The 25,698-nt window shown below is 34.7% G+C and overlaps 3 protein-coding genes across 3 annotated transcripts in view; all 3 read left to right on the forward strand.

The window, feature by feature from the left end:
• Positions 1-25,698, forward strand: part of LOC134744939 (mucin-5AC-like) — a 403,822-nt gene that overhangs the window by 134,223 nt on the left and 243,901 nt on the right. The window lies entirely within an intron of this gene.
• Positions 12,037-16,854, forward strand: LOC134744771 (circadian clock-controlled protein daywake-like). Its single transcript, XM_063678682.1, has 5 exons — positions 12,037-12,127; positions 13,357-13,576; positions 15,041-15,171; positions 16,142-16,297; positions 16,679-16,854. The coding sequence occupies exons 1-5, from the start codon at positions 12,058-12,060 to the stop codon at positions 16,846-16,848; spliced, it is 747 nt and encodes a 248-aa protein (XP_063534752.1). The 5' UTR covers positions 12,037-12,057; the 3' UTR covers positions 16,849-16,854.
• LOC134744772 (circadian clock-controlled protein daywake-like) lies at positions 21,242-24,944 on the forward strand. The gene is made up of 5 exons (XM_063678683.1): positions 21,242-21,318; positions 22,122-22,341; positions 23,405-23,535; positions 23,919-24,074; positions 24,768-24,944. Exons 1-5 carry the CDS (start codon positions 21,249-21,251, stop codon positions 24,929-24,931), a joined length of 741 nt encoding a protein of 246 aa, XP_063534753.1. The 5' UTR covers positions 21,242-21,248; the 3' UTR covers positions 24,932-24,944.

The following is a 25,698-nucleotide window of genomic DNA, read 5'->3' on the forward strand; positions in this document are numbered from 1 at the left end:
TGTATTTGGCGTATCACATACGATGATAATCATTTGTATCTATAGTAATCGCGACAGCATATCTTATGAAAACAAATGAGAAAATATTCAATTTATAATGTATGTTTCAATATAAAGGGTTAGTTACCTCAACATAAAAAATAAACTAAAAAGTGCAATCTTATTAATACGTTGACATTAATAAAAAGTTATCTTTTTCGTGCACCTTCCACTTTTTACTACCAGTTAATGCAGTTGATTTTAATAAAATATTAGAAACTCTTTTTATTTTATTTTATTTAAACACCTCATAGCTCATAAGATTTCTCATTGTATGTTAAGAGTATCTGAAAATGAATGCAAATGTGACTTTCCATTACAGAAGGGTCCTTATGCTTCAATCGCAATAAGGAAGTTTCCATTAATACGAGTCGAGTACCTCTATCAACAGAAATTCTGGTAGGAACGTATTGCAGATGAAGTATTAAGGACCCTTCTCTCATGGAAAGCCACAAATACTTTTATTAATAACCATCACAGTACAAAAATAATAAAATATATATTATACCTAAATTATTAAAATGTTGTTCATCCTGGTTTCCAGTTTATTATTTTAGAAGACAATACTTATTCGTCTCCGATATATACTGTGTATAGGTACATGGTAAATGGTCAAATTACAAAAAAGTTACCTATTTTAGGTCCGCTGAGTTCGGTTAGCTTGCTTGGTACCTATCGAGGTTCCCCAATCACACCAGGATTCTTCTAAAGTTCTGGAAAGACCCTGTTGGTAATTTACGTAGAATTTTTTTTCTTTTAAAATACTTTGTAACTTAGTACCACGAATGTATGGACTTATATCGTAGTGCTCATTCGTGAACACTCATCACTAATCAATTATTCAAAGCCCAATCAAGTCAAGTGCTAATTATTCAAATGATTCTCGTTTGCCCATCGTTTTCCTGTTAACATGCGGTAACCAGTAGGTATTATCATTAGCAAGGAATGAAATTCGATGTACATTTTATTAAAATTACCCGTGAATTGAGCTACTTAATCATAAACGTAAGTCGTGACATTGTGTAGAAAACATCAGAATTTCAATCAGTGTCCGCTAAGTGCAATAGATTAAAAGTTAAAGAGCAAGGCCACGGATATTTGAGAAAACCCGCGCATAATGCTTTACCACTGACATATTATGTATATACATGCTGTCGAGAACAAATTTTGTCCGCGAGACAAGGGCCTGACACTCTTTGATAGAGAAAGATAGTCTAATTATGATTCCTATAAGTGGAAAAAGAAAATAGTGACATGCTTTGTCCTTATCACCGACCGGGTTTTTTTTCATGGTCGGGTTATGGCAGCATAGGTAGCAGGCGATGGCGAAATACCGAAATTTATGAGTGAAAGAGAAAAAGGATTGTGATGCCATACATTAACCTGTCAATACATGAATATGTCTTTCTCTTACCCCTGGTCGCTCGGTTTCATGTCTATAACTACTATACTATGTCTATGCCGCGAGATGTCCGCCATTTTTTGCGTTTGACGTCTGTCATTAAGCTAAAGAATAAGCGCAGCTCTAGCCGGTAGCAATGAAGTGAAGTAGCACTTCGTTGAGGTGCGGAAACATTTAATTTCTTCGAGACGCCGCCTTTAGTGTATACATAGGTATTACCTCAATGTGCTTTACTGTTTTATATAATTTGATTTCTCCAGTCTTCGACACGAAAGTTACGACACGTTTGAAACATTAGAAATATTCCAAAGTTACTTTCACCTATGGTGGTCGTCATTTTACACAATTTAGTTGCCTGTAGATTTCTCAAGGAAACAAGAAAATAAAACCTGTTACACGAATGTAAACAATCGCTCGTAGGTTCAAATATAATTAACCACACAAATTTTCCGCGGAGGTAACACGAATACACAAGATAAAGTTGTAAATGGATTGCGAATTCAACCAACGAATAGACCGAAAGCCAATTTCATTATTTCTCTCCGCGTTGGCTATCCACCTTTGTAACATTGCGGGAATTTCCTTTTGTTTTTCACGAAATTAAATAAATGAAAGTCGAAAACTATCGTTGCCGTTGATATTGTAGTCTGTAATTGATTTAACGTGGGTTTCAGATGCTTGTTTGTTAAGTTTAGGCCTTAAATGAGCTATCATTTGTAGAGAAATAAGTGTCGGTTTCAGTATTCTGTAGCTGTAGATTTTGTTTCCTTCCTGGGGATACTTACCGGTCAATGGTCAATTCGAACAATGTGACGTTATAGTTTAGTTCTCAACTAGTTATCTTTTGCAGTTCGATTCGAGAAACCAATTGTCATTTCACGCTACAATTATTGTGACGTTTTAGAATATCCATTTGATATCCATTGGATGTCTAAGTAATATCTTAAGCAAATCTTAAAGAGATCGTTCAAGAGGACATTCGGAATCGCGGAAATGTTAAATTTGACATGACTTTCTCGTTATCGTTTCCGTTTCATATCTAGTGGATATCTAGTTAATAGATCATTGGTCGAATTGGCCCGTTAATAGTCATGTCAGCAATAACTTTGAATAACTACTTAAACATTTAGTGGGTTAAGTTCTTAAATAGAGGAAGTTAATGCATAACTTAAGTTCTTAAGGAGTGTACAGGTTTTTAAAGGGTCGGCAACGCGCGTGTAATATCTCCGGTGTTGCAGGCCTCCATAGGCTACGGTAACTGCTTACCATCAGGCGGGCCGTATGCTTGATTGCCACCGACGTGGTATAAAAAAAAAACTTACAGTTACATGCATGTAACGGAAGTATTTCTTTTTGTAAGCAAAGCAAAAGTTCTCATCTCACACACTTTGAACATTTCCATACATTCAAAATTGTGTTTACTTGGAATGATAGAATTTTAAATGTTTAAAAGAGGAAGATACCTAGAAATATTGTTCGGTTGAAAAATAACTTCTAGATTTTAACTTAGGTATCGGTTTTCATATACCTATAAGCAGGTTTTTAAAACTGTCCTAAAAGTTTATTCCATGAAGGGTTTAGCAACAATATCAACCCTACTTGGAAATATGAACGAACCCGATCGCTCGTAACTCATAATATTAGTGGTTAGTTATCCCACTCAAAACTTTATTAGCCTGGACAAATTCGTTTAATGGCCCATGTAAATATTCCATCTAATCCCGGTATTATCTTAATCTGTTGCGGATGCGGACCATGTTACTCAAACACTAAAGGATGTGGGATGGGATCACATTTGTAAAGGATGATGAGAAGGGAAAAGAGGGACAAAAACTATATAATGTGAATGTGAGGCAAATAGGTACTACTAAGGTACATTGTACAGACCTATGTTATTTGTAAACTCTTAAAAATAGGAATACCTATATATTATACTACCTTCTGCCCGCGACTTATTTTGCGTGTGGTAATGATAATGATTGATAAAAACTACCCTATGTCCTTCCTCGAGCTTCAAACTATCTCCATACCAAATTTTATCGAAATCGGTCGGTGAAGAGGTAATAGACAGACAGGCAGAGTTACTTTCGCATTTATAGCCGGTCAAACAACTATGTCAGTGTAAAAGGCGCTTAATTCAAATTTTCTATGGGACGATTAAATTTGCCTTTTTTTCTACGGACGGAAGTGGCTTGGCAGACTATATAATATTAGTGAAAATTAAAAAGCAATTGAAAATAAATACTTACCCGTAATACATCTCTAATTTTATGTTTTTGTTAATGTGTTAATTTTATTCCTACACATTTAATTAAATACATACCTACTCAGACCTTCTAGGGGCCAGCCAACTGCATTGAAATGTATTACAAATGACAATGCGTTCAAGTCGCCGAACAAGTTCCAACATGCCTGCAAGCTAACAACTTGTTGGAACAACTTAACTTTGTCCCAGCTGAATTGACCAAAACTTTATTGTACTTTGGATGTTGTTGGTCCTATTAAGATCTAATGCAATAAACCGAAAGCTAATTGAGACACAGATAATTAAATGAAATTTGCTTCGAAACAAACTAGTCCTACAGTAGGGACCATCTAAGTGAAGTGACCTGATCAGAGAAAATATGTATGCATGTAGAAATCCGTTTTCAGTTATGCATATTTTACTTTTTCCAAAAACGATAGGGATTTTCCTGTTCTAATGAGCCTTCTCAGATGGATAAAAAGTTGGAAGAAGGAAATAATGGTTCACTCTATAAGGATACTCGGAAATTGATATAAATGAGCGGCGTTAAGAGAGGATTCGCCTGAAGAGTGGATCGCTGGGTGCAGATTCGGTCTGCTGGCGCCAGCACGGGACAGGAGCTTACGACAAACCTGTGTAAGGTGAGCTGGAGGTCATTTGACGATTATACATAACCAAAGATAGATATAACTCCGTAATAGATGGATACAGTCTAAGGAAAAAACGTGCCTCGAAAATCAAGAAAATTTGATTCTCGTTCAGAGGGCGCTACTAGCTTTGGCCTACTGTCGTATAGATGGCGTTGACGGTTTCGTTTGTTATTTAACAATTTTAACGCATATCAGTGAAAGATCATGGGTCAAAATCATAAAAATAATTAATGCAAATAAAAAAATCATTTATCCATATTTAAATACATTTTATCGTAATTTTATAAATATTTATTTTTAGTTTTAAAGTGTGTCGACAGATGGCAGTGAATTTACTGGGGTTACAAAATTTACTATGACAGTACCGCTCTAGTATAAGTTACTCTATGACATAACTGAAGAGTCGTATTATGCTGGTTGTACTCGTATGTAGTAATTAACGGCCGCACTTCAAGTGGAGCGACAATCCTTGGCCATATGATGCCGTAGCCCAGCCATCAGGCTAGTAGGGCATTCAGGGGAACCAGGTAAAGGATTCGTGACCAGTCGAGTACGTTTGTGTGGAGAAATGACCACTCCTATTGGCTCTTAATCACCTACTTTTATCTAACTGTACCTAATAAATTACAACAACAAATTATAGTTGCGTGAAAATAAAATCCACGATTACCTTACATATTTAAATATTAGTGGTGGTAATTGCTATAACTATTTCAAATTTTAGGTATTTAGGTCAAACGGTCTCTGAGAAAAACGCATTTAACTGATTTGCAAGACCGAAGTGATCCCATAAGTGTTCCGTTTGTCAAAACAGAGTTTTGCACGGAACACTAAAAACCGGACAAGTGCGAGGTGGACTCGCCCACCGAGGGTTCCGTACTTTTTAGTAGGTATTTATTGTTACAGCGGCAACTGAAATACATCATCTGTGAAAATTTTAACTGTCTAGCCATCACGGTTTATGACACAGCCTGGTGACAGATAGATAGACGGACAGACGGACAGACACAGATAGACAGACGGACAGAGGAGTCTATAGTAATAGGGTCCCGTTTTTACCATTTGGGTGAAACCCTAAAAATAAATCTTACTGACTCCGAGATAACACGGCTTAAAATTCATGGAAAATCAAAGTGGGCACCCACTCACTGTGATATATACGACCCATCGTTCAAATGTCGTTGGGATAACAAATCCATGTGAAGCCAGAGTAGTTTCGTGAGGTCATTTCAGAAGTTTTGCTTTCTTGAGGGCACAATTTCATTCCGTGGTACTGATATATCTTACTATTAGACTTATATTGACCGTGATATAGACAGTGATTACCTTTTGTATTATTTCTGAGCTCCCGATATTAATAATAATATAAGTCTAGTGAAATTAACCGTGAATCATTCAAAACTCTGATATATCTTATACCTTTAAACGAGCAATTTTTGTATATAAGTACAAGTACAAGACATACCTATGTCTATATATTTATATATATTTCGGGGATCTCGGAAACGGCTCTAACGATTTATATGATATATTTGCTATATCGGGGTTAGGTAGGGGGGGAGCCAGGTCTTATCTCTGGGAAACGTGAATTTTTAAGTTTTTAGATAGATGTTTTCCGAGCAAAGCACGGTCTCCCAGATATTTCGTCTATATGTTCGTAACTGGAACGATGTTTAATACTTCAACGCCTCAAACATTAGTCGTTCATCGACCTTGATAGGTGAATAAACATCTATAGATAAAATATGGTAGGTACCTTAATCAATTTAGTGATGCAGATATCACTATAGACCAGTGTTGGGCAAAAAGTAATTTCATTACTAATTAACAATTGCAATTACAAAATTTAATTGCAACAAATAATTTCCATTACACGTAGAAAGTAATTGCGCATCCAATTAACCATTGCAATTGCAAAATGTAATTGTTAATTAAATTTTTAATTGTTAATGAATCTTTATTTTCAAAATCAGACGAAAATTTTGAATGAGCTTAAAGTTTGATTAAGCAACATTGTCTGCATTAACTGATTTTGTAGCAAATTTTTAGACGACATCTTAATAAAGTTAGAAATGATATAATTCGGTCATATACTACAATTAAATGATCTATCAACATTTTACATATAGAGGAGATTATTATTCAGGAATAAGTTCTTTTCTGTTGTATTAATTTACCTTGTAACTTTGTATCTCGTGTTTCCTGTACATTTTTGAGCTCTTGACATTACGGTTGTGTAAAAAAATATTAATGATTTCCGAGAGGCAGGTAAAAGTAAAATATGGTGCTCGTTAGAATCCGCGTCGTCGTTACGTCGCAGGTAACTTGCCTACAATTTTGTAGAAATGACAGAAAAGCTGTTTTCGTTTTAATGGGGCGTTTGAGGCTCATAATGGGTTCACCAATTTAAACCCTTAGCTGCCACTGAGACAGCAATTTTATAAAAAAAACAATTTGTGTAAAAAGTACGAAACAAGTCGTTTTTCTTTACCAATTCATTGCCTAGAAGCATTGCCAAGTCATTATTTTGGAATCATAATTGGTTGTGGGCAAGAATAACGTCAGGATTTTATTTTTATTTTTATAGGACATTCTTTCACAGATTGACTAAATCCCACGGTAAGCCCAAGGAGGCTTGTATTATGGGTACTCCGACAACGATATATATAATATATAAATACTTAAATACATAGAAAACACCCATGACTCAGGAACACATATCTGTGCTCATCCCACAAATAAATGCCCTTACCGGGATTCGAACCCAGGACCATCGGCTTCACAGGCACCCACTAGGCCAGACCGGTCGTCAAATTGATAACAATAATGTTTACCTTGTTGGTATTTGTATGTCAACTGCAGCTAAATTACTGTTGCGACATTACTGCAGCGGCGTTGATGCTGTCTATTTTCTTGATAAAATAAGTGACGGATTGAACGTCATAAACTAAAACTATCTATAAACAGAAACTTTGGTTTAAAATATCTAAAGGCATGTAATTTTATATTTAGTTTGTCTGCCGTGTGACTAATTATTATGACGAATGCAGCAGGATATTTGTTCGTCAATTATGTCCTTTCGTGCTCTTCTTGAATGGACATTGAACTTATTTATCATTCGTTCCCTCGTTTTAGAAACTATGATCACATCGACGTTGGATTCAACCAATATAGAATTTACAACGCAGTGTTTTTTAGGGTAAACTTAAATTAAACTGCGACACATTGGGCGATTATCTTTAACAACAATTTTTCAAACTTAAGCTTTGGCAAAAATGCTTCGTATGTCCAGCTGTTCTCCTCTGCAGGTTGCATTTCACAACCGATGCTCGTGAAATTTTGTGAGAAGGTCCGATAATTATATATATATATATATATATATATTTTTTTTTTTTTCAATTAAGTTTTTGGGAATTTTGCAATATCCCAAGGGAGCAGGGGATCGCGAGGTATAAAGCTCACAGAACCACTAGTTTATAAATACCTACTTACATACATGTTAGAAAGTGACAGGTATGGTGACAGGCGATAAAAATGCGACCGTGCTCAGCCTGCAGGACTACCAGTTTTGTAGACAGGGTCACTACCTAATTACTAGTGGCCATAATAATCCTTCTTTAAATAAATAAAACACCAATCACTGCCTCTTTCCGCCTCTTTTATGCTTTGTTAAATCTATGAGTATTTAAGTAGGTGATAAAGCGGGCGGCCGTTGTTAGAACTTACAAGTGCCCTAATCCAATTATATATGGGCGCCCGCCAAGTTGTAAGTTAGGATAAAAGGGTGCAAAGTAGAGGCGTTCGTAGCTGGAATAATAAGTAAACTTGTATAGACGTTGTCCTGTGGTAAACTATATAAGTATCTAAATAAACACCTATTTAAAAATATGGCCGGCATTTTAAGATAACAAAACTAGTATTTATATTATTATTGATAAGTTAAATATTCGCAGAACCTCTCGCTCACTATTTGTAGTTCGAGTTGGCTTCCAGATTGTTCCTTGACAATTTAGTTGCAACTTTACCTTTTTTGATGTAAATACTAGTCGTCATGAAGTAGGAAAAATTATTAGAACACTTGTTTCTACGACTACTGAGCCAGCTCCGATTTTCTCGTAAAGTTGAAGTGTCAATCGATTTGTTTTCTACATTTTAATCGATTCGTCAGGTTGGCATAAGCTACAATTTAACAAAATTGAAAAAGTACGTTTATAGAAGTTTTTAAACGATTTAAAGTTTATATCACATAAAAACCGAATGGAATAATTTAGCGTTGTAAAGATGATCGCTCACTTGTGCATACGTGACCTTCGAGGACGTACGTCTGTTTATTTTTAAATCCATATAGTAAAAACCAACCAAGACAACACCTTTTTGTAATGCAGGTTCCTAAAAATATTCGAGGTCATCTAAATTAACTGGACAAAGGTCGCTACCTAAAGCGTAAACACTAGATATTAATAAAGTTAATTTTTTAAACAATCGACTATTCTCTAACAATAATCGTGATACTTAAGTTTATTTCGTCATTTACCTTCACTGTCACTTGAACGAACTGGCAGTTAATTTTACTTATTTGCGCGACTCCATTTGATTCTACATAGTTATTAACTCTTAGGTTTCTGGAAAGTGCATTTTTGTGTCCTTTTGCGTCATATTATGCCTAAAGCGTAAACACTAGATATTAATAAAGTTAATTTTTCCAAATAATCGACTATTCTCTAACAATAATCTTGATACTAAAGTTTATTTCGTCATTTTCCTTCACTGTCACTTGAATGAACTGGCAGTTAATTTTAATTATTTGCGCGACTCCATTTGATTCTACATAGTTATTCTCTTAGGTTTCTGGAAAGTGCATTTTTGTGTCCTTTTGCGTCATATTATGCCTAAAGCGTAAACACTAGATATTAATAAAGTTAATTTTTCCAAATAATCGACTATTCTCTAATAATAATCGTGATACTTAAGTTTATTTCGTCATTTACCTTCACTGTCACTTGAATGAACTGGCAGTTAATTTTAATTACTTGTGCGACTCCATTTGATTCTACATAGTTATTAACTCTTAGGTTTCTGGAAAGTGCATTTTTGTGTCTTTTTGCGTCATATTATGCCTAAAGCGTAAACACTAGATATTAATAAAGTTAATTTTTCCAATTAATCGACTATTTTCTAACAATAATCGTGATACTTAAGTTTATTTCGTCATTTACCTTCACTGTCACTTGAATGAACTGGCAGTTAATTTTAATTATTTGCGCGACTCCATTTGATTCTACATAGTTATTAACTCTTAGGTTTCTGGAAAGTGCATTTTTATGTCCTTTTGCGTCATATTATGCCTAAAGCGTAAACACTAGATATTAATAAAGTTAATTTTTCCAAATAATCGACTATTCTCTAACAATAATCGTGATACTAAAGTTTATTTCGTCATTTACCTTCACTGTCACTCGAATGAACTGGCAGTTAATTTTAATTATTTGCGCGACTCCATTTGATTCTACATAGTTATTAACTCTTAGGTTTCTGGAAAGTGCATTTTTGTGTCTTTTTGCGTCATATTATGCCTAAAGCGTAAACACTAGATATTAATAAAGTTAATTTTTCCAAATAATCGACTATTCTCTAACAATAATCGTGATACTTAAGTTTATTTCGTCATTTACCTTCACTGTCACTTGAATGAACTGGCAGTTAATTTTAATTATTTGCGCGACTCCATTTGATTCTACATAGTTATTAACTCTTAGGTTTCTGGAAAGTGCATTTTTGTGTCTTTTTGCGTCATATTATGCATAAAGCGTAAACACTAGATATTAATAAAGTTAATTTTTCCAAATAATCGACTATTCTCTAAGAATAATCGTGATACTTAAGTTTATTTCGTCATTTACCTTCACTGTCACTTGAATGAACTGGCAGTTAATTTTAATTATTTGCGCGACTCCATTTGATTCTACATAGTTATTAACTTATAGGTTTCTGGAAAGTGCATTTTTGTGTCCTTTTGCGTCATATTATGCCTAAAGCGTAAACACTAGATATTAATAAAGTTAATTTTTCCAAATAATCGACTATTCTCTAACAATAATCTATACTTAAGTTTATTTCGTCATTTACCTTCACTGTCACTTGAATGAACTGGCAGTTAATTTTAATTATTTGCGCGACTCCATTTGATTCTACATAGTTATTAATTCTTAGGTTTCTGGAATGGTATCTGGAAAGTGCATTTTTGTGTCCATTTGCGTCATATTATGCAAGAAATAAATAAATCTATTGAAAGTAAAAGTAAAATGAGCTAACTTAAGGTTTTATGGTACTTTCCCTCCAGGGCCCATTAATTTTTTCCACGCTGTTTTTATCTTAATAGTGCCTAAATATGTTATTAATATTAGTAAATCAGATAATTTTAACCGCCAGTCAATATGCTAAAAATCGTTTAAGTATCAATACGTTATGTTGCACGACTATGCTTAGTTGAAACGCCAGCGTTTGTGTAAAATTGGAGATTTTCAGGTTGTTATTACAATTGCAGGAAAATCGAACCAGCTAGTTTATAAATACGCTCTCCGATTATACAGATGTTTAAGACCTCAAGATCACAGATACATTGGTTCATTTGAGCACTCTACTACCATGGCAGGTAGCAGTGGAATTACTACTCTCGCTTCCGATCGGAACCTCGTCATTATCGAGCTAAAGTACAGTGAAATATACGTCAACAGTAAGGTACGTTAGCAGACTCGTATCTGATCAAACTGTTGTATTGCAAAATATACCAACAGAGATGGGCATAACGTAAATAGTTTAAAATGAAAGCGCGAACTACAGGTTATTTTAGACATACACGATATTTAGAGTGATATTTTAGAGAATATTCTGATGGCATCATGTGCACGACTGGATAAAAATTCAGGATTTGAGAAATGTCTTGAATTTGAGGAAAAAAATATATACTAACTAACTTTTAGAATTTTTAGAACAAGCTCGATAAAAAACAAGTACGAGTCGGAATCGCCCACCGAGGGTTCCGTACTTTTTAGTATTTGTTGTTATAGCGGTAACAGAAATACATCATCTCTGAAAATTTCAACCGTCTAGCTATCACGGTTCATGAGATACAGCCTGGTGACAGACCGAAAGACGGACAGACGAACAGACGGACAGAAGGACAGACGGACAGAACCCTACGGTACGGAAGCCTAAAAACGACTGCAGTAAGTAACTTGTCTGCGATATATGTTTATTGATTTTTATATTCTAAATTACATTTTTAAATATGCAAGTTTGAGTTATTATCTTATAGACCCCATTATTTTGAGGCCTTAATATGGTTTGACGCCAAAATAAACCATCCCTTAGCTTGGCACCCCTGCATATACAATAAGTTTGCCTGGCTGTCCTGAGTTCCCCAAAAGTTAAAACCTAAACTGTATGACGGAGAAATTTGAGGTTATGTATACATTTCTTACTAATGGCAGCTACTGAATCTACATTAAAACGTTATTGCAGGTGACTAAATACACACACTGTACATAATATGATGTCCTTTATACATGCGGAACAAAAAAGTCGTCAACGAGCCATTTTCTATAAAAACAGGCTGCGGGACCTAGATTTTGTTAGTTCCTTGTTGTGTTTCAAAGTTTATGCTACCTTATATAACTAAATATTGAGCATTATATAAGATTTTAAGTAATATTGAAGCCACAATGCACTGGTACTTGCCGTTTTTATGTATAGCTGGATTTTTTATTGAACATGGATTTACTAGATTGACACGTAAGTACCTACCTATATACAGCTATAAAAATAGTTCTAATTTTGTATGTTAAATACATATCCTTTGTCTTTCTGGTACATTTTACATTTTATACATTTGTCTTGTTGTTGTACATTTTAATGCAATTATCACCCTCTTTCTCTCTCTCTCCTCTCATCTACTCAAAGGTTAACTGGAAGAGATGCCTCAAAGGGATAAGTTTGACTTTGTACTTCTTACTAATTGTATGTTATTTTTAATATGTCCTTTTGTACAATAAAGAGTTTACTACTACTAATTTCAATCAGTGGTTTCTTTCTTATACTTCTCTTAGAAATAGGTGTTATCGATTTTAGATGTACCTATGATATTACTTTAAAAAAAAATATTACGTGTTATTTATTATTCCTCGTCATTATATTGTTTTCCCGGTTGCAAGCTAAAGAATCTTGAGCATCACACGGTAACATAAATCCAAGATTTTGCTTTTCCGAAAGCATCAGGCCTTCCAACTGGAAGAAGAAATTATGTTTTTGTAGAGGTTAGATCGGTTACCTTATGATTATTTCCTTCACTCAAAAGATTAGAGAAATGACTTTTAATTATTGACAAATTCATGGTAAGAACAGGAAACTTTTTAGTATTTACATTGTGTCTTCTTATTTGCCTACCTAAAATACCTAATTTGTTTTGTTTGAAAAAAAAATTAGATAATTTCTCTGGTTAGATTATTTTCGGTAACGTACGTAGTTCAATATATTCCGCCCCAGATACTATTGTATATGAGATGATGTTATGTCATAAACCGTATAATAAATAAGAACCACCACCCATAACAAGGGCAAGTGAATCATTAGTTAGATATATATATACTTAACATTAACTGGAAGAAAATTGTCTTGTTTTGATAATTAGTGTGTTACAAAACAAAATCTTGTTCGTACTTAATGCAGTAAAACAATTTATTGAGTCTGGATATTTTTATATTTTTATCTATGTCCTTAGTAAATAACATTGATAAATGGAATAATGGAATTTAGTTTGCTTTTGCACTCAACAACGAATTACAAGCAGATTTACAACTGTTGTCTTACATTGTTTGCTTTAAATTGAAGTTTATATGTACATATGCATCTAGGAAGTAAAAGATGTAAAACTGTCAGTGTAAACTGTACCGGCAAAACACATGTTTCATCAAAAAAGGATTTTACAAAATAGCGCGTTAAAAAGTAATTCTTTCTATTTTCAGCGGACTTTATCCACCCATGTCCTTTAGACAACAAGCCGTGCGTAATGCAATCCACAATTGATGCAATCCCTTACTTCACGAAGGGAATGCCTGACTTGGGAGTACCAACTTTAGATCCTTTTTATATCGACAGACTATCGATTCCGCTTGCAGGACTTAAGATTTCCTTCTTTAATGGAAACGTTACTGGATTCAGGAAGGCCGTCATAGATAATGTTGAGTAAGTAAATTCATAATATAACACTTAGAGCTGGTTGCACCAACAACGTTGACGGACTGATCAACGCCACTCAGCTGTGAACTATGAAACTTTTCATACAATAAAATTTAGCGAACATTTGGTGTAAACGACACTTACTAATATTGTCTTCGGTTACCGCGATAGTTACTCATGAAATAAAACTATGAAAACGGATTATATCGCGTATATTGAATTTATAATACATCCCGACGTTTCGAACTCTTTACAGCGTTCGTGGTCAACGGGTGACTGAGGAAAAATTACAAAGTGCAAAAATACCCACATACTAAAATAATGAACAATCATAGACTACAAACTTTAAGGCTGGTTGTACATGCAAAAACCGGTTCATAAGGCTAGTTATACACTATAATTATTTTTCAAGTAAAGATATATATATATACGCGATAAAAAACTAACACTTACTAATTATTAGAATGAACAGTTTGGTTTCATAGAAAACAAAAAACGGTGTCTACTATTTACTAGAGTCTGTGCGGAAAGAGAAGAGTCGTGAAATGTATGGTATCCAATATACAATACATTCTACGACTTCTTTTTCCGCACAGACTACTAATTAACACAATTAATATTGAGATGTGACTTTAAAATGCCCTTTGAAGTATTAGGTACATAAAAGTAGGTGTAACGTCCCAGACAGTAAAAATAAAATTAAACAATCGTAATGAGTTGGTAATTTTATTTACGTTTTTAGGTACTATTGCTACTTCGTTTTTATTTCAGTTCATGTTATGAAAAGTGTTATATATTTGTTCATTTATTTATTACCATATTTTTCTTCATAACGCAAACCATACAATTACTTCACACTTTTTCATATTCAGCTTAAGCTATATGTATAACTCGAATAAATAATTAGTCATCGAACTAGTCGTCGTTCAGAACAAAACGTTTTGATTTTCCTAATTAAAATTTAATCTTGTTTGACATTTCTTGACCTCAACTAATACAATTGTTGGTTAATAAAATCACTCCGATCAAGTTGAAGGTTACATCGATTAGATCACTCGAAGAAATCGCGATTTTTTTCCTCTAAAACAACACGAACTCGAACGTGTCACCCTTAAAATGACCTTCGTTTCATTTCACATTTAAGGCAACGCGTCAGTGCAATCGGCAAAACTGAGGTGTTAGATACTTATGTAAATAATAAACGTTGGTGGATCAAGTCCTCTTGACATCAATTGTGTTATGCGTTTATGTTCCTAATTACATATAATAATACCTAGAGTAAACTTGCACTCATTTTTTTTTTATTTTTTTTTAATAATAACATCCGGCTGGCATAGTTTTGATGCTATTTAAATCATTTAGACATTTTCCTTACGACTTTAATAAGTTACCATTCGATGTTTTTTACCTGAACTTATGTAAAAACATAGTAATTAAGTCAAATCACAATAATGTGTGTGTATATTGCAGGTCTAATTTAGCTAAACGCAAATTCGTCCTAGAGTTCCACAGCAATGTTACCCTCAAGGGAGGTTACGAGGCCACGGGGACAATACTCACCTTCCCCATTAATGGAGAAGGAGACGCCAAAATAAAAATAAGTAAGATATTAGTTTGATGGGTCTCTGTAGATTCTTAGTATGGTGTTATAACTTAACATCTTATCAACAGTATGTGACGTGCCCTCAGGATTTTGAGAGATTTGAAACACCTTGGGTCCACCGTATCTGACTAGCATACATTTTGTGATTAGTTTGTAAAGTACATGTTATTTAAATACTTGTTTTATCAGTTCAGAAAATAAGCAATTTATTACAATAAACTGGAAACTTAAATAATATAAGGGAATAATAAAAAAATACAAGAAAAAAAAAAAGTTTTTTTTAACTTTCTAATAGGAAAAAAATAATGGTACCATTCGGTTGCTTACATTTTATTGAAAAAAAAAAATATTGTAATGCAACAATATACATAAACGCAATAGTTCACCGACAAAATCGCAATTTCCTTATTTTCCATACATCGAAACGCTTCTAAGCAACAGCGACGTTACATGGTGTCGTCACGATATATTGCCATTTTGTTAGAAGCGTTTCGCCAGTAAAGTGCGATTGCCAGACTGACCATTATTTGTGACTTGTATTGCTTTTAGACAATGGGTCCCATATAAACCTTTGATCCTCAAAACAAACCTGATTGACTGATACCATTAAATAATTGTAATACCCTATTCTGTAATGTACCGAACACACCGTGAAACTTTAATTTTCAACTTTCTATAACTAACATAACTTATAACTTACTACTGCTAGCAATCAAATTTTAGATGTGCACAATGTATGTAAATTAGGTGTACTTACTTATAACTTAATTATGTATGTAAATTAGGTGTACTTACTTATAACTTACTACTGCTGGCAATCAAATTTTAGATAAGCATGTATGTAAATTAGGTGTTCTCTAAAAATTGATCGAACATCAAATTAAGTCAAAGAATTATTGAACACAGGTTACTTATCAATATGTTTTCAGCTTAAGGTCTAAACAATATGAATGGTTTTATTTTGACAGCTAACCTCAAAATGAAGATCACGATGAATTTGGATATGAAGTCAGATGACAAGGGTGTCAATCATTTATTTTTCAAGGATTACAAATATAGCTTCGGCTCTGGCGATAAAGTGCAATACAACTTGACTAATCTCATTAAAGACAGTCCCGAATTGAGTAAGTAAACAGTGATCAATACTAATAACAACTAATACATAAAAATATAAATTTTATTACATTTATGTAAACATGTATCATAAATGAGCTCTGAGAGCAATGCGAGACAACTAACACGCCTACCTAAACTAACCTAAGTTGAATCCAGGACAACTGAAAAGTCGAGAATCGCGCCGCGCCGCGTTGTTAAAATTTTTACTTTGGTTTGGAACTTTGGAAGGCGTGAACACCAAGAGCGAAGCCACGCGATTTCCCTACACCATATTTTTGCGCCTAAAAAACCTAGGTAGTAACTATGATATGATAAGTATGTAGTTCCTTTGTCCAACGAAAAAGGCAGTCGGCAATAGCAGTAAAAATTAAAGATGTTTTTATTTCCAGGCCGAACTCTGCTGCAGTTCCTGAACGAAAATTGGAAACTCGTGTCTGAAACGTTCGGGAAACCAATATTAGATTACGCAACAGAACTGGCTCTGAGGACCATCGAGAAGTTCTTTCTCGCTGTGCCTTTTGAAGAGTTAATTGAAGGACCTCTCCCTTCGTTTAAATAAATGCATAAACAAGCCATTTAGGCCATCCTAAAATAAATTTAATGTTATGAAAATATAGGACGAATATAGAAATCTAAGTGTTTCTATACGTTTTTCTTTTCCATTATCCCTAAAATAATGTAAAATAAACTATTTTTTTAAACTTTTAAACAAATTAAAAGTGGAAAAATTCACCGTCTTGGGTGGGTGGTGGAAGAGCTCCGGGCTAGCGATCCCGTGGTCGTGGTTTCAAGTCCCACCCAAGACGGTGAAGTTTTCAGCTTTTAATTTGTTTCTAAGCTTAATAGCATCGTTCGCAGACGTTTCTGCTTGAGACAAAAAATAATTCTGTATTTTTTAATTCTTAAGATACCTACCTATTGTTCGGATCCAGACTACACCAGTATTTACTGCTGCAGTAATTAAATTAAATTAAAATATCTTTATTAAAGACAACAAATTGCTCCATAAATTGATTAGTTATTGCTTATCATATATGTTAGTAACAATAGTTACCTAATAAAATAGTTATAAACAAAAGTGACTTTGTTAGATGATCCATTGCCCATAACAGAGGACAATCTAGCTTATTAGCTATCATTAATGCAGTGCTACATAAGAAATCCAAACATCGATTTTGACATTTGCGGCAACAATAGGCTATTTGACTAATTTTTGAAAATGGTTTTAATTGATTGTTTATGACTTAATAATTACACTACATTGATATTTCCGTGAAATTTCCTGTATTCAATATAAAAAAAAAATGTTAAAGTTTATTTATTTTGAACGCGCCTTAAACGCTGTTTTTGCAAAGGGGCTAATCACGTGACACGTGTGACGTCACACGCGAGTAAACTCAGTCAATGACCTTAGTAAATCTTATGGTTTATGTGCATTGAATTGATTATTTCACTGTAAAATGGTATATAAATGGTGTATAGTGCCGCAATGTTCAAGTACGACTATAAAAAATCCAGATAAATTGTTTGTTTCCGTTCCAACGAATCCCAAAAAAAGAAAAATGTGGTTAAAACTAGCGCGAAGAGACCCAAAGAGCATTTTAGCGCATACAAATGTTTTTATGTGTGAAGACCACTTCGATGTAAGTAATATTTAACTGTAAATAAATATGGTAGTTAAAGCAGCGGATTTTGTTGTATTTAACGAAACAAGATCTAGGTATTTAATGTATTACTACATAACCTCATAACATAGCTCTTTCAGCATTAGTAGGTAGTTAGTAGCATACTTTTTCTTTCAAACTAAAGTGCAGTATGGAGATACTATTCTCGTCATCGTATTCTATATATATATCGTCGTCGTATTCGTATCATCAAAATCGAAAAGTTCGTAAATAAACAATTTCTACGTATACTCACACAGCTGTTTTTACATTTCTAAGTTCCGCAGCATAGTAATCCGGATTATCTTTAAAGAAAAGTGCAACCATTAATGCGTCTATGTCTGGTAGGTTGCCGCTATCAGCTTTCACATATTTCGGCTCCATTTTGAGATTCTTATGAATATTGTGCTACTAGATATACGGATAAATCGGAATATATCAGAAAACTGTGGAACAATAACTAAAATTAACTAAATACAAATAAAAAAGTTAAAACACTCAAGGCAATCAAGAATGTTTACCCGCGTGTGACGTCATCCGAGCGTTGACCAATCACAGAGCGTTCACGTCCCTGATGAAATTTCAAAAAATATTAAATTTTCTTTCGTTTATATTCCAAAAACTAAACATAATTTACATTCAAATATAGTGAAATATACTTTATTAGTTTATTATCTTTCAGGATGACAGCAATTCGTTATGTAATCTGAATTCAAACGGTACCTTTCTCAAATTAGCGATCCCTTGAAGAAATAAAAAAATAAACGTTTAAGTAACGGTATCAAATTATACAACATTCAAGTTTTCAATATTTTCAAGAGCTTTAACAAAACAAAATTACTTCTTCTTAGTCGGCGTCTTCATTGCTGAAGGTCGTGTCTAGTTTGAAGAGTTTCCTGCGCGATGTACCATGCTCTTCCAAGTGTTCCTGTCCTTGGAAGCCTTAATAGCTTCAGGTATTGGCAAGCTAGTGATGGTTTTTATCAAGTCTGCTTGACCACAGGGTAGGCGATCGACCGTGTCCTCTTACTCCTTCGACCTTACCAACTACCATCAGCTTTTCTAAGCTATCTGGGTCTCTACGAGCGACGTCACCGAAATACATAAGGATTCAATGGAAGCAGATAGTGGACAGCCTTGTGGTTATTCCGAGCTCCTTGAGTATGGACACGTTGGTCCGACGTGCGCTCCAGGGAATTTGCAGCAACACCACATCCCAAATGCGTTAATTTTCGCTCTTTCTTTCTGCCTTATTGTCTAGGATTCGGCGCCATAGAAGAAGATTGAGAAAACTAACGCACGCACCAGTCTGACTTTGGTTTTTCAGGATATGTTGCGGTCTTTCCATACCCTAGTAAGTTTAGTCATAGCCGATTTAGACATTTGGATTCTTCTGATGATCTCTTTTTCGTTCCCACCCTCGTTGTCAAGGAGAGAGCAAACTGATCGACAAATTCTAGGTCTCTGAGTTCATTGGAGCGAGTTAGCGTGACTTGTTGATACTGAGACCAACTAACTCACTTTACTTATCTACTCTAGAAAGTAGCTCATCCAGTTCACGCTCGGTTGGTGCAAATAAAGTAGTGTCATCTGCGTATCTTAGATTGCTAACCATCTTGTCTCCAATAGATATTCCACCATCCCAACCTTCAAGGGCTCGTTTCATTATACATTCTCCATATATGCTGAATAGAATTGGGGATAATATGCATCCTTGTCTGACTTCTTTTTGCGGCTTAAAAGGTTTCGAAATGACATTCTTGACCTTTACAACTGTGCTTCCGTCCCGATAGAGGTTTGCAATAAGCACAACGAGGTGCCTGGGTACTCTCATTTCTATTAAGATGTTCCATAAACATTTCCACCTAACGCAATCAAAGGCTTTTGAGTAGTCTACAAAACACATCAGCATTGGAATGTTGAATTCACGACACTTTTCTATAATCTGCCTAACATTCACAATCAGTTCCCTTGTTCCTCGACCCTTAACGAATCCTGCTTGCTCTGCTGGAATCTGCCACTGCAGAAAACCGGCGTTCGTTGATGATGTAAAGCAGAACTTTGCTTGCATGGGTAAAGAGCGCCACGGTCCTGTAGTTTCCGCATGACTTTGTCGAATCCTTCTTGCGCAACGCTATTAGAGTAGATTCTTGCCAGTCCATGACCCATTTTCCTGTTTCCTGTTTTCCATATACGGTTGCATAGACTTTGTAGAAGGCAAACACCGCTATCTCCTAGGAGTTTTAAGTATTCGGCAAATATACAGTCACTTCCGACTGACTTATTAGTTGAGCTTTTTTATAGCAAACTCAATCTCCGACTTCAGAATGTCAGGTTCTAGAGGAACATCGGTCATGTTGTGGTGAAGGTTTATTGATGCCGCTGCCGCATCTGCGTTCAAATTTTGGCAATAACCTCTCCACCTGTCTACTACTTACTAATCCATACTAATATTATAAATGCGAAAGTGTGTCTGTCTGTCTGTCTGTCTGTCTGTTACCTCTTCACACTTAAACCGCTGAACCGATTTAGTTAAAATGTGGCATAGAGGTAGTTTGAAACCCGGGGAATAAATAGTTTTTATGTCCGAAATCATCCCTTAAGAGAGTGAAAAGGGGGGTGGAATTGAGAGATCGAGTTAATGAATTGCCTGATAATTGATGTAAGCAATTAAGCTTATGCTCAAATTGAATGATTGGTATTACAGTGTATCCAGGCGCTACACTTACTCTAGCTGCTGTTACTGATTCCACGCAGATGAAGGCGCGGGAAAAAAAAACTATTACTAATAAAATGACAAAGACAAAAAAATATTCGCACGTCGAGTGGATTCAATAAAATGTTGAATCTTAAAAATAATGGTATTATAGTTTTTACTTTATCACTTTGTGGGTATGATTGATTTGTATATTATGCGAAATTGCAGCTTTCTAGCACTAACGATCACAGCAGCAACAAGCCGCGAACGGACAAATGGCGAAGCTATAGGTAAGGTAGGTAGATAACCCTAAAAACTACTATATATTTGGTATCGAGCGATGTTGCCACCTTTTTTTATGGAACTTGTTACACCACTCCCATCTATATACCTATAATTATTATGTTTTGTGTCGATATTTATACTGTTTGTCCTTTTTACAGATGGAACGAAGTCGTCAACAAGCCATTTTCTATAAAAATAGGTCGCGGGATACAAAGCTTGTTAGTCCCTCGTTGTGTTTAACAGTTTATAGTACCTAATATAATTATTTACTATTTTTTAAGGTTTTAAGTAATATTAAATATTGAAGCCGCAATGCAGTGGCACTTTTCATTTTTATGCATCGCTGGATTTTTCATTAAATATGGACTTACCAGATTAACACGTAAGTATATGTAAAAAGTTCTTATTTTTATTAATGGTTTCTTTGAAGCTCTCTTAGAGTTAGGCTTTATCGATCTTAGATGTATCGATATTTATTTCATAAATACTCGTCATTTTATTGTTTTCTCTGTTACAAGCTAAATAAGCCTGAGCTTTACATGGTGTTGTTGCAAATCCATAACTTTGCTTTTCCGAAAGCATATGTCCTTTCAACCGGGAGGGGAAAATGTGCCTTTGTGGAGGTTAGGTCGGTTATGTTAGGATTATTTCCTTCACTCATAGGTTTAAATAGATCACTTAGGTACCTAATTTGAACTAGACATATCGACCGGGACGTTGACCGTGATTACCTTTTGTATTATTTGTGAGCTTATTTATATTATTATTATCCCGATATACGCAGTTACATGCATCTTGTTCACGGATAACTCAATTTTAAGTTTTGACAAACTCATTAAAAGAACAGGAAGTTCACCATTTATATGCCCTTACCAAGCTTCGAACCCGGGACCTCCTGCTTGGTAGACAGGGTTACTACCAAAGAATATAATACTCACTGTTACTATTCACTAGGCTAGGAGGCCGTTGAATTATATTTCAGCTTGTCAAAAAAATGGAAATGTACATGGATTTAGGACTTACTCGAAAATTAAAGTTTTCTTGTATTGTTTTAGCCAAAACTAGAAAAAGACAAGATGCGAGACTATCAGCCTACGTATACATAAAAAACTATTCGATAGATTTGTTTCATGTACTATTTTTTTTATTGGTAACGTGTTAATATTGAATTCCTTACATTTTCAGCGGACTTCATCCACCCGTGTAAAGTGGATGACAGGGCGTGCTTAATACAATCAACAATAGATGCAATCCCATACTTCACCAAGGGAATTCCTGAGTTAGGAATACCGACTTTAGATCCTTTCTACGTCGAGATAGTGGCGATTCCGCTTGCAGGACTTAATATTTCCTTCTTTAAAAGCAATATTTTTGGATTCAGAAAGGCTGTCATAGACAATGTCGAGTAAGCAAACGCATAAATATGCGTAAATATATTTATCTACATATGTATTATACACACTCGAAATGAAACTATCGTGAGACATATTTCAAACTATTTAGATCACTACGGTTCAGATCGGTACGGTATATCGCATAAATGTCCATTTTTATCCTCGACTATATGGGTCCTCGCTGCGCTCGGACCAATAAATTGCCTGGGATATAAGTGGATCGCTTTATGCCCTTTTTGTACAATCTACTAATATCTTTAGATATCTATTTACATATGACTTGTACATAATTATAATTAGTCATCGAACCAATCGTCGCTCAGAACCAGACATTTTGTTTTTCCTAGTTTAATCTTCTTTCGACCTTCCTTGATGTCAACCAATAATATTGAGTCGCACTTAAACTATCGTGAGACATATTTCAAAATATTTATCAGTACAGTTTTTACTATTATTTATATTTTTTAATAATATTGAGTGTTTGATACAACCATGTTCAAGGTAACATCGCTTAGAACAATAAATTAGGACTTTCGCAAAAATCGCGAAAATGTTTCCTCTAAAAACATCTTGATACGAACGTGTCGTTTTTAAAATCAGCTTCATTTCATTTCAAATTTAGGGCAAAGTATCATTGTAATTAGCAAAGCAGAGAAGTTGAATATGTTTGTTTATTTACCTAAATAATAAACGTTGGTAATATCAAGTCCGCTTGACATCAATTGACATTGTGTTTATGCGTTCATATTCCTAATCATATATGTTTTTTTTTATATAAATTAATTATCCCAGTTGACAACCATACAGTAGGTAAATTTGTAATTATGTTTTTACCTTTTGAGGGTAACTTATTTGCCGTATACTGCCGGCTAAGTTTAAAATTAGTTTGGATGTTATTAAAAACAATTGCACATTTTGCTTTGAAACTAATAAATCTAACTTTCGGCGGTTTATTTTAAATTACCTTATTAGTGAAATTTTGTAGGTGGTAAGTTTCCAAACTTATATCAAAATACAGTAATTAACTATAAAAATCAAATATTTGACGATACTTATTGTATGTTCATTTTGCAGGTCTAATTTTGCTAAACGCAAATTGGTGATAGAGTTACATAGCAATGTTACCTCCAAGGGCGGTTACGAGGCCACGGGGAGAATACTCACCTTCCCCATTAATGGAGAAGGAGACGCCAAAATAACAATAAGTTAGAAATTCAGTTTTAGGATGACTCACGCTAGACCGGGCCGGGCCCGGGCCTAAGCGTCCGACACGTCAATTTCTATGACGGCTGATCGGTGATCACGTGGTGCTTTCCATAGAAAACGAAGCGCCAGAATGATTGACCCGGCCCCGGCCCGGTCTAGCATGAGTTATCTTTTATTTGGCTAAAATTCTAAGCAGGTCTCAAAGAAAATTCAATTATTCATAGCATATGATTAGACTTTGAAATCTTATCAAAAGTATGTGACATGTCCTCAAAATTTTGAAGTGTTAAAAATGAATACTTACACTTATAAATATATTTTCTGCTTAGGGAGGTTGAAACAATATCAAGGTATTTCATACTTCATGCTTTTATTTTCACAGCTAACCTCAAACTGAAGGTCATGATGAATTTGGATACGATGTCAGATGACAAGGGTGTCAATCATTTATTTATCAAGAATTACAAAAATAACATCGACTTTGGCGGTAAAGTGCATTACAACTTGACTAATCTCTTTAAAAACAATCCAGAGTTGAGTAAGTAAACAATGATCAATTATATCAACTAATGTCTAATATCTTAAGGGTCCCCGGTAAGCTCGGTTCTCCATACAAACGTAGTTCCGCTCTCATTTTAGCACGACTTAGTGGGGCAGAGTGCTCGAACAAATTGTCGTAAATGTGGACACGCTGGATATTCATGATATACGTATAATTCAAAATGGCTGCCATAAAATTAAAGATGGCCGACGGAGGAGTTGGTTCCTATCTAAAACTTAAAGCTACCTAACAAGTACCTGAAAAAAATTGGTGCTTTTGTCCAGCGTGTCCACATTATCACCTGAAACTGTCCTACTACTATTGGTTGCCAACTTTTACCACCTTATGCGCTGCGAACGCTTTAGTTAACCCCACTTTGCACTTCGCACGGTGCCAATATTATTTTCAACATGTATGAAATGTATCCTAAACGAGCTTTAAGAGCATCGCGACACAAACAGTTGACGACGCAACTAAAGGACAAATCAAAAGCCGAGAGTCGTGCCGCGTTTATGCAATTTCACTCACATCACTTTGTTTACGAACTTAGGAAAAGTTGTAAACACCAAGAGCGACGCCACGCAACTTCTCTATTCCATATTTTTCTAGAAACTATCACATGATAAAGTACTTCCTTTGCCTAAGGCGTTCGGCGATAGCAGTAAAGACCAAACATGTTTTTATTTCCAGGCCGAGCCATGCTGCAGTTACTGAACGAAAATTGGAAACTCGTGGCTGAGGAGTTCGGGAAACCAATAGTGGCGTACGCCACAGAACTGATTCTGAGGGCCATCGATAAGTTCTTCCTCGCTGTGCCTTATGAAGAGCTGTTTGAAGGACCTTTACCCTTTTAAATAAATGCAAAACCAATGAACCTGAAAAAATCTCATTTAAATATATAGTTATATGATATTTAAACATGTATATACGTTTTACTTTTTCATTATCCCTAAAATAATAGCATAAGGGAACTAGGACAAAGCTCGAAATCTCTACACTACAGAGTTCCGAGTTTTGTTGATCATCAGTTCTTATACAACTTTTTTGGTCGCAGTTGGATAAAATGTTCATATGTATGTATAGACAAAAGTGAAATTCCTAATTCTCCCTAAGTTCTATATTAAGAGATGTCCACTGGAAAATTATTAACGCTAAATCTTGATTTAGCAATTTTTTTTTAAGATACCTATATTTCACTAGACTTATATTGACCGGGATATAGACCATGATTACCTTTTGTATTATTTGTGAGCTCCCGATATTAATAAATATAATAAAGTCGATAATATAAGTCTAGTGAAACTAACCGTGAATCATTCAAAACTCTAATACCTATATTTTTTTCGCAAAGGTAGGAAAGCTCAGTTTATAGGTTTTTTTTTTTGTAGAATTTAATTATATTGACAAATACAACATTTTTTAAGCGTCCCGTGCATTGGTAAAAAGGCAGCGGCAAAGTACTAATATATTAAATTTGTAATATCATAGTAGATTGTTAACCAAGAGATGAAGTGGTGCCTTATGCCTGACTTAAACACTCTATTTTTCATTTCGAATACGAGGAAAGTAAAATACATGTGTATTTAAATAAACAATAAATAAGTATAAACTTTCGTAGTAT

This window comes from Cydia strobilella, chromosome 10 (genome assembly GCF_947568885.1).
Source record: "Cydia strobilella chromosome 10, ilCydStro3.1, whole genome shotgun sequence".
Taxonomy (NCBI): Eukaryota; Metazoa; Arthropoda; class Insecta; order Lepidoptera; family Tortricidae; genus Cydia; species Cydia strobilella.

Excerpts from the sequence above, each read along its gene's own strand:
- LOC134744771 (XM_063678682.1), top strand. The coding sequence starts at position 12,058 with ATGCACTGGTACTTGCCGTTTTTATGTATAGCTGGATTTTTTATTGAA. Across the intron at positions 12,128-13,356 it reads TGGATTTACTAGATTGACAC|CGGACTTTATCCACCCATGT; the intron begins GTAAGTACCTAC and ends TTCTATTTTCAG. Across the intron at positions 16,298-16,678 it reads TAAAGACAGTCCCGAATTGA|GCCGAACTCTGCTGCAGTTC; the intron begins GTAAGTAAACAG and ends TTTTATTTCCAG.
- LOC134744772 (XM_063678683.1), top strand. The coding sequence starts at position 21,249 with ATGCAGTGGCACTTTTCATTTTTATGCATCGCTGGATTTTTCATTAAA. Across the intron at positions 23,536-23,918 it reads AGACGCCAAAATAACAATAA|CTAACCTCAAACTGAAGGTC; the intron begins GTTAGAAATTCA and ends TTATTTTCACAG. Across the intron at positions 24,075-24,767 it reads TAAAAACAATCCAGAGTTGA|GCCGAGCCATGCTGCAGTTA; the intron begins GTAAGTAAACAA and ends TTTTATTTCCAG.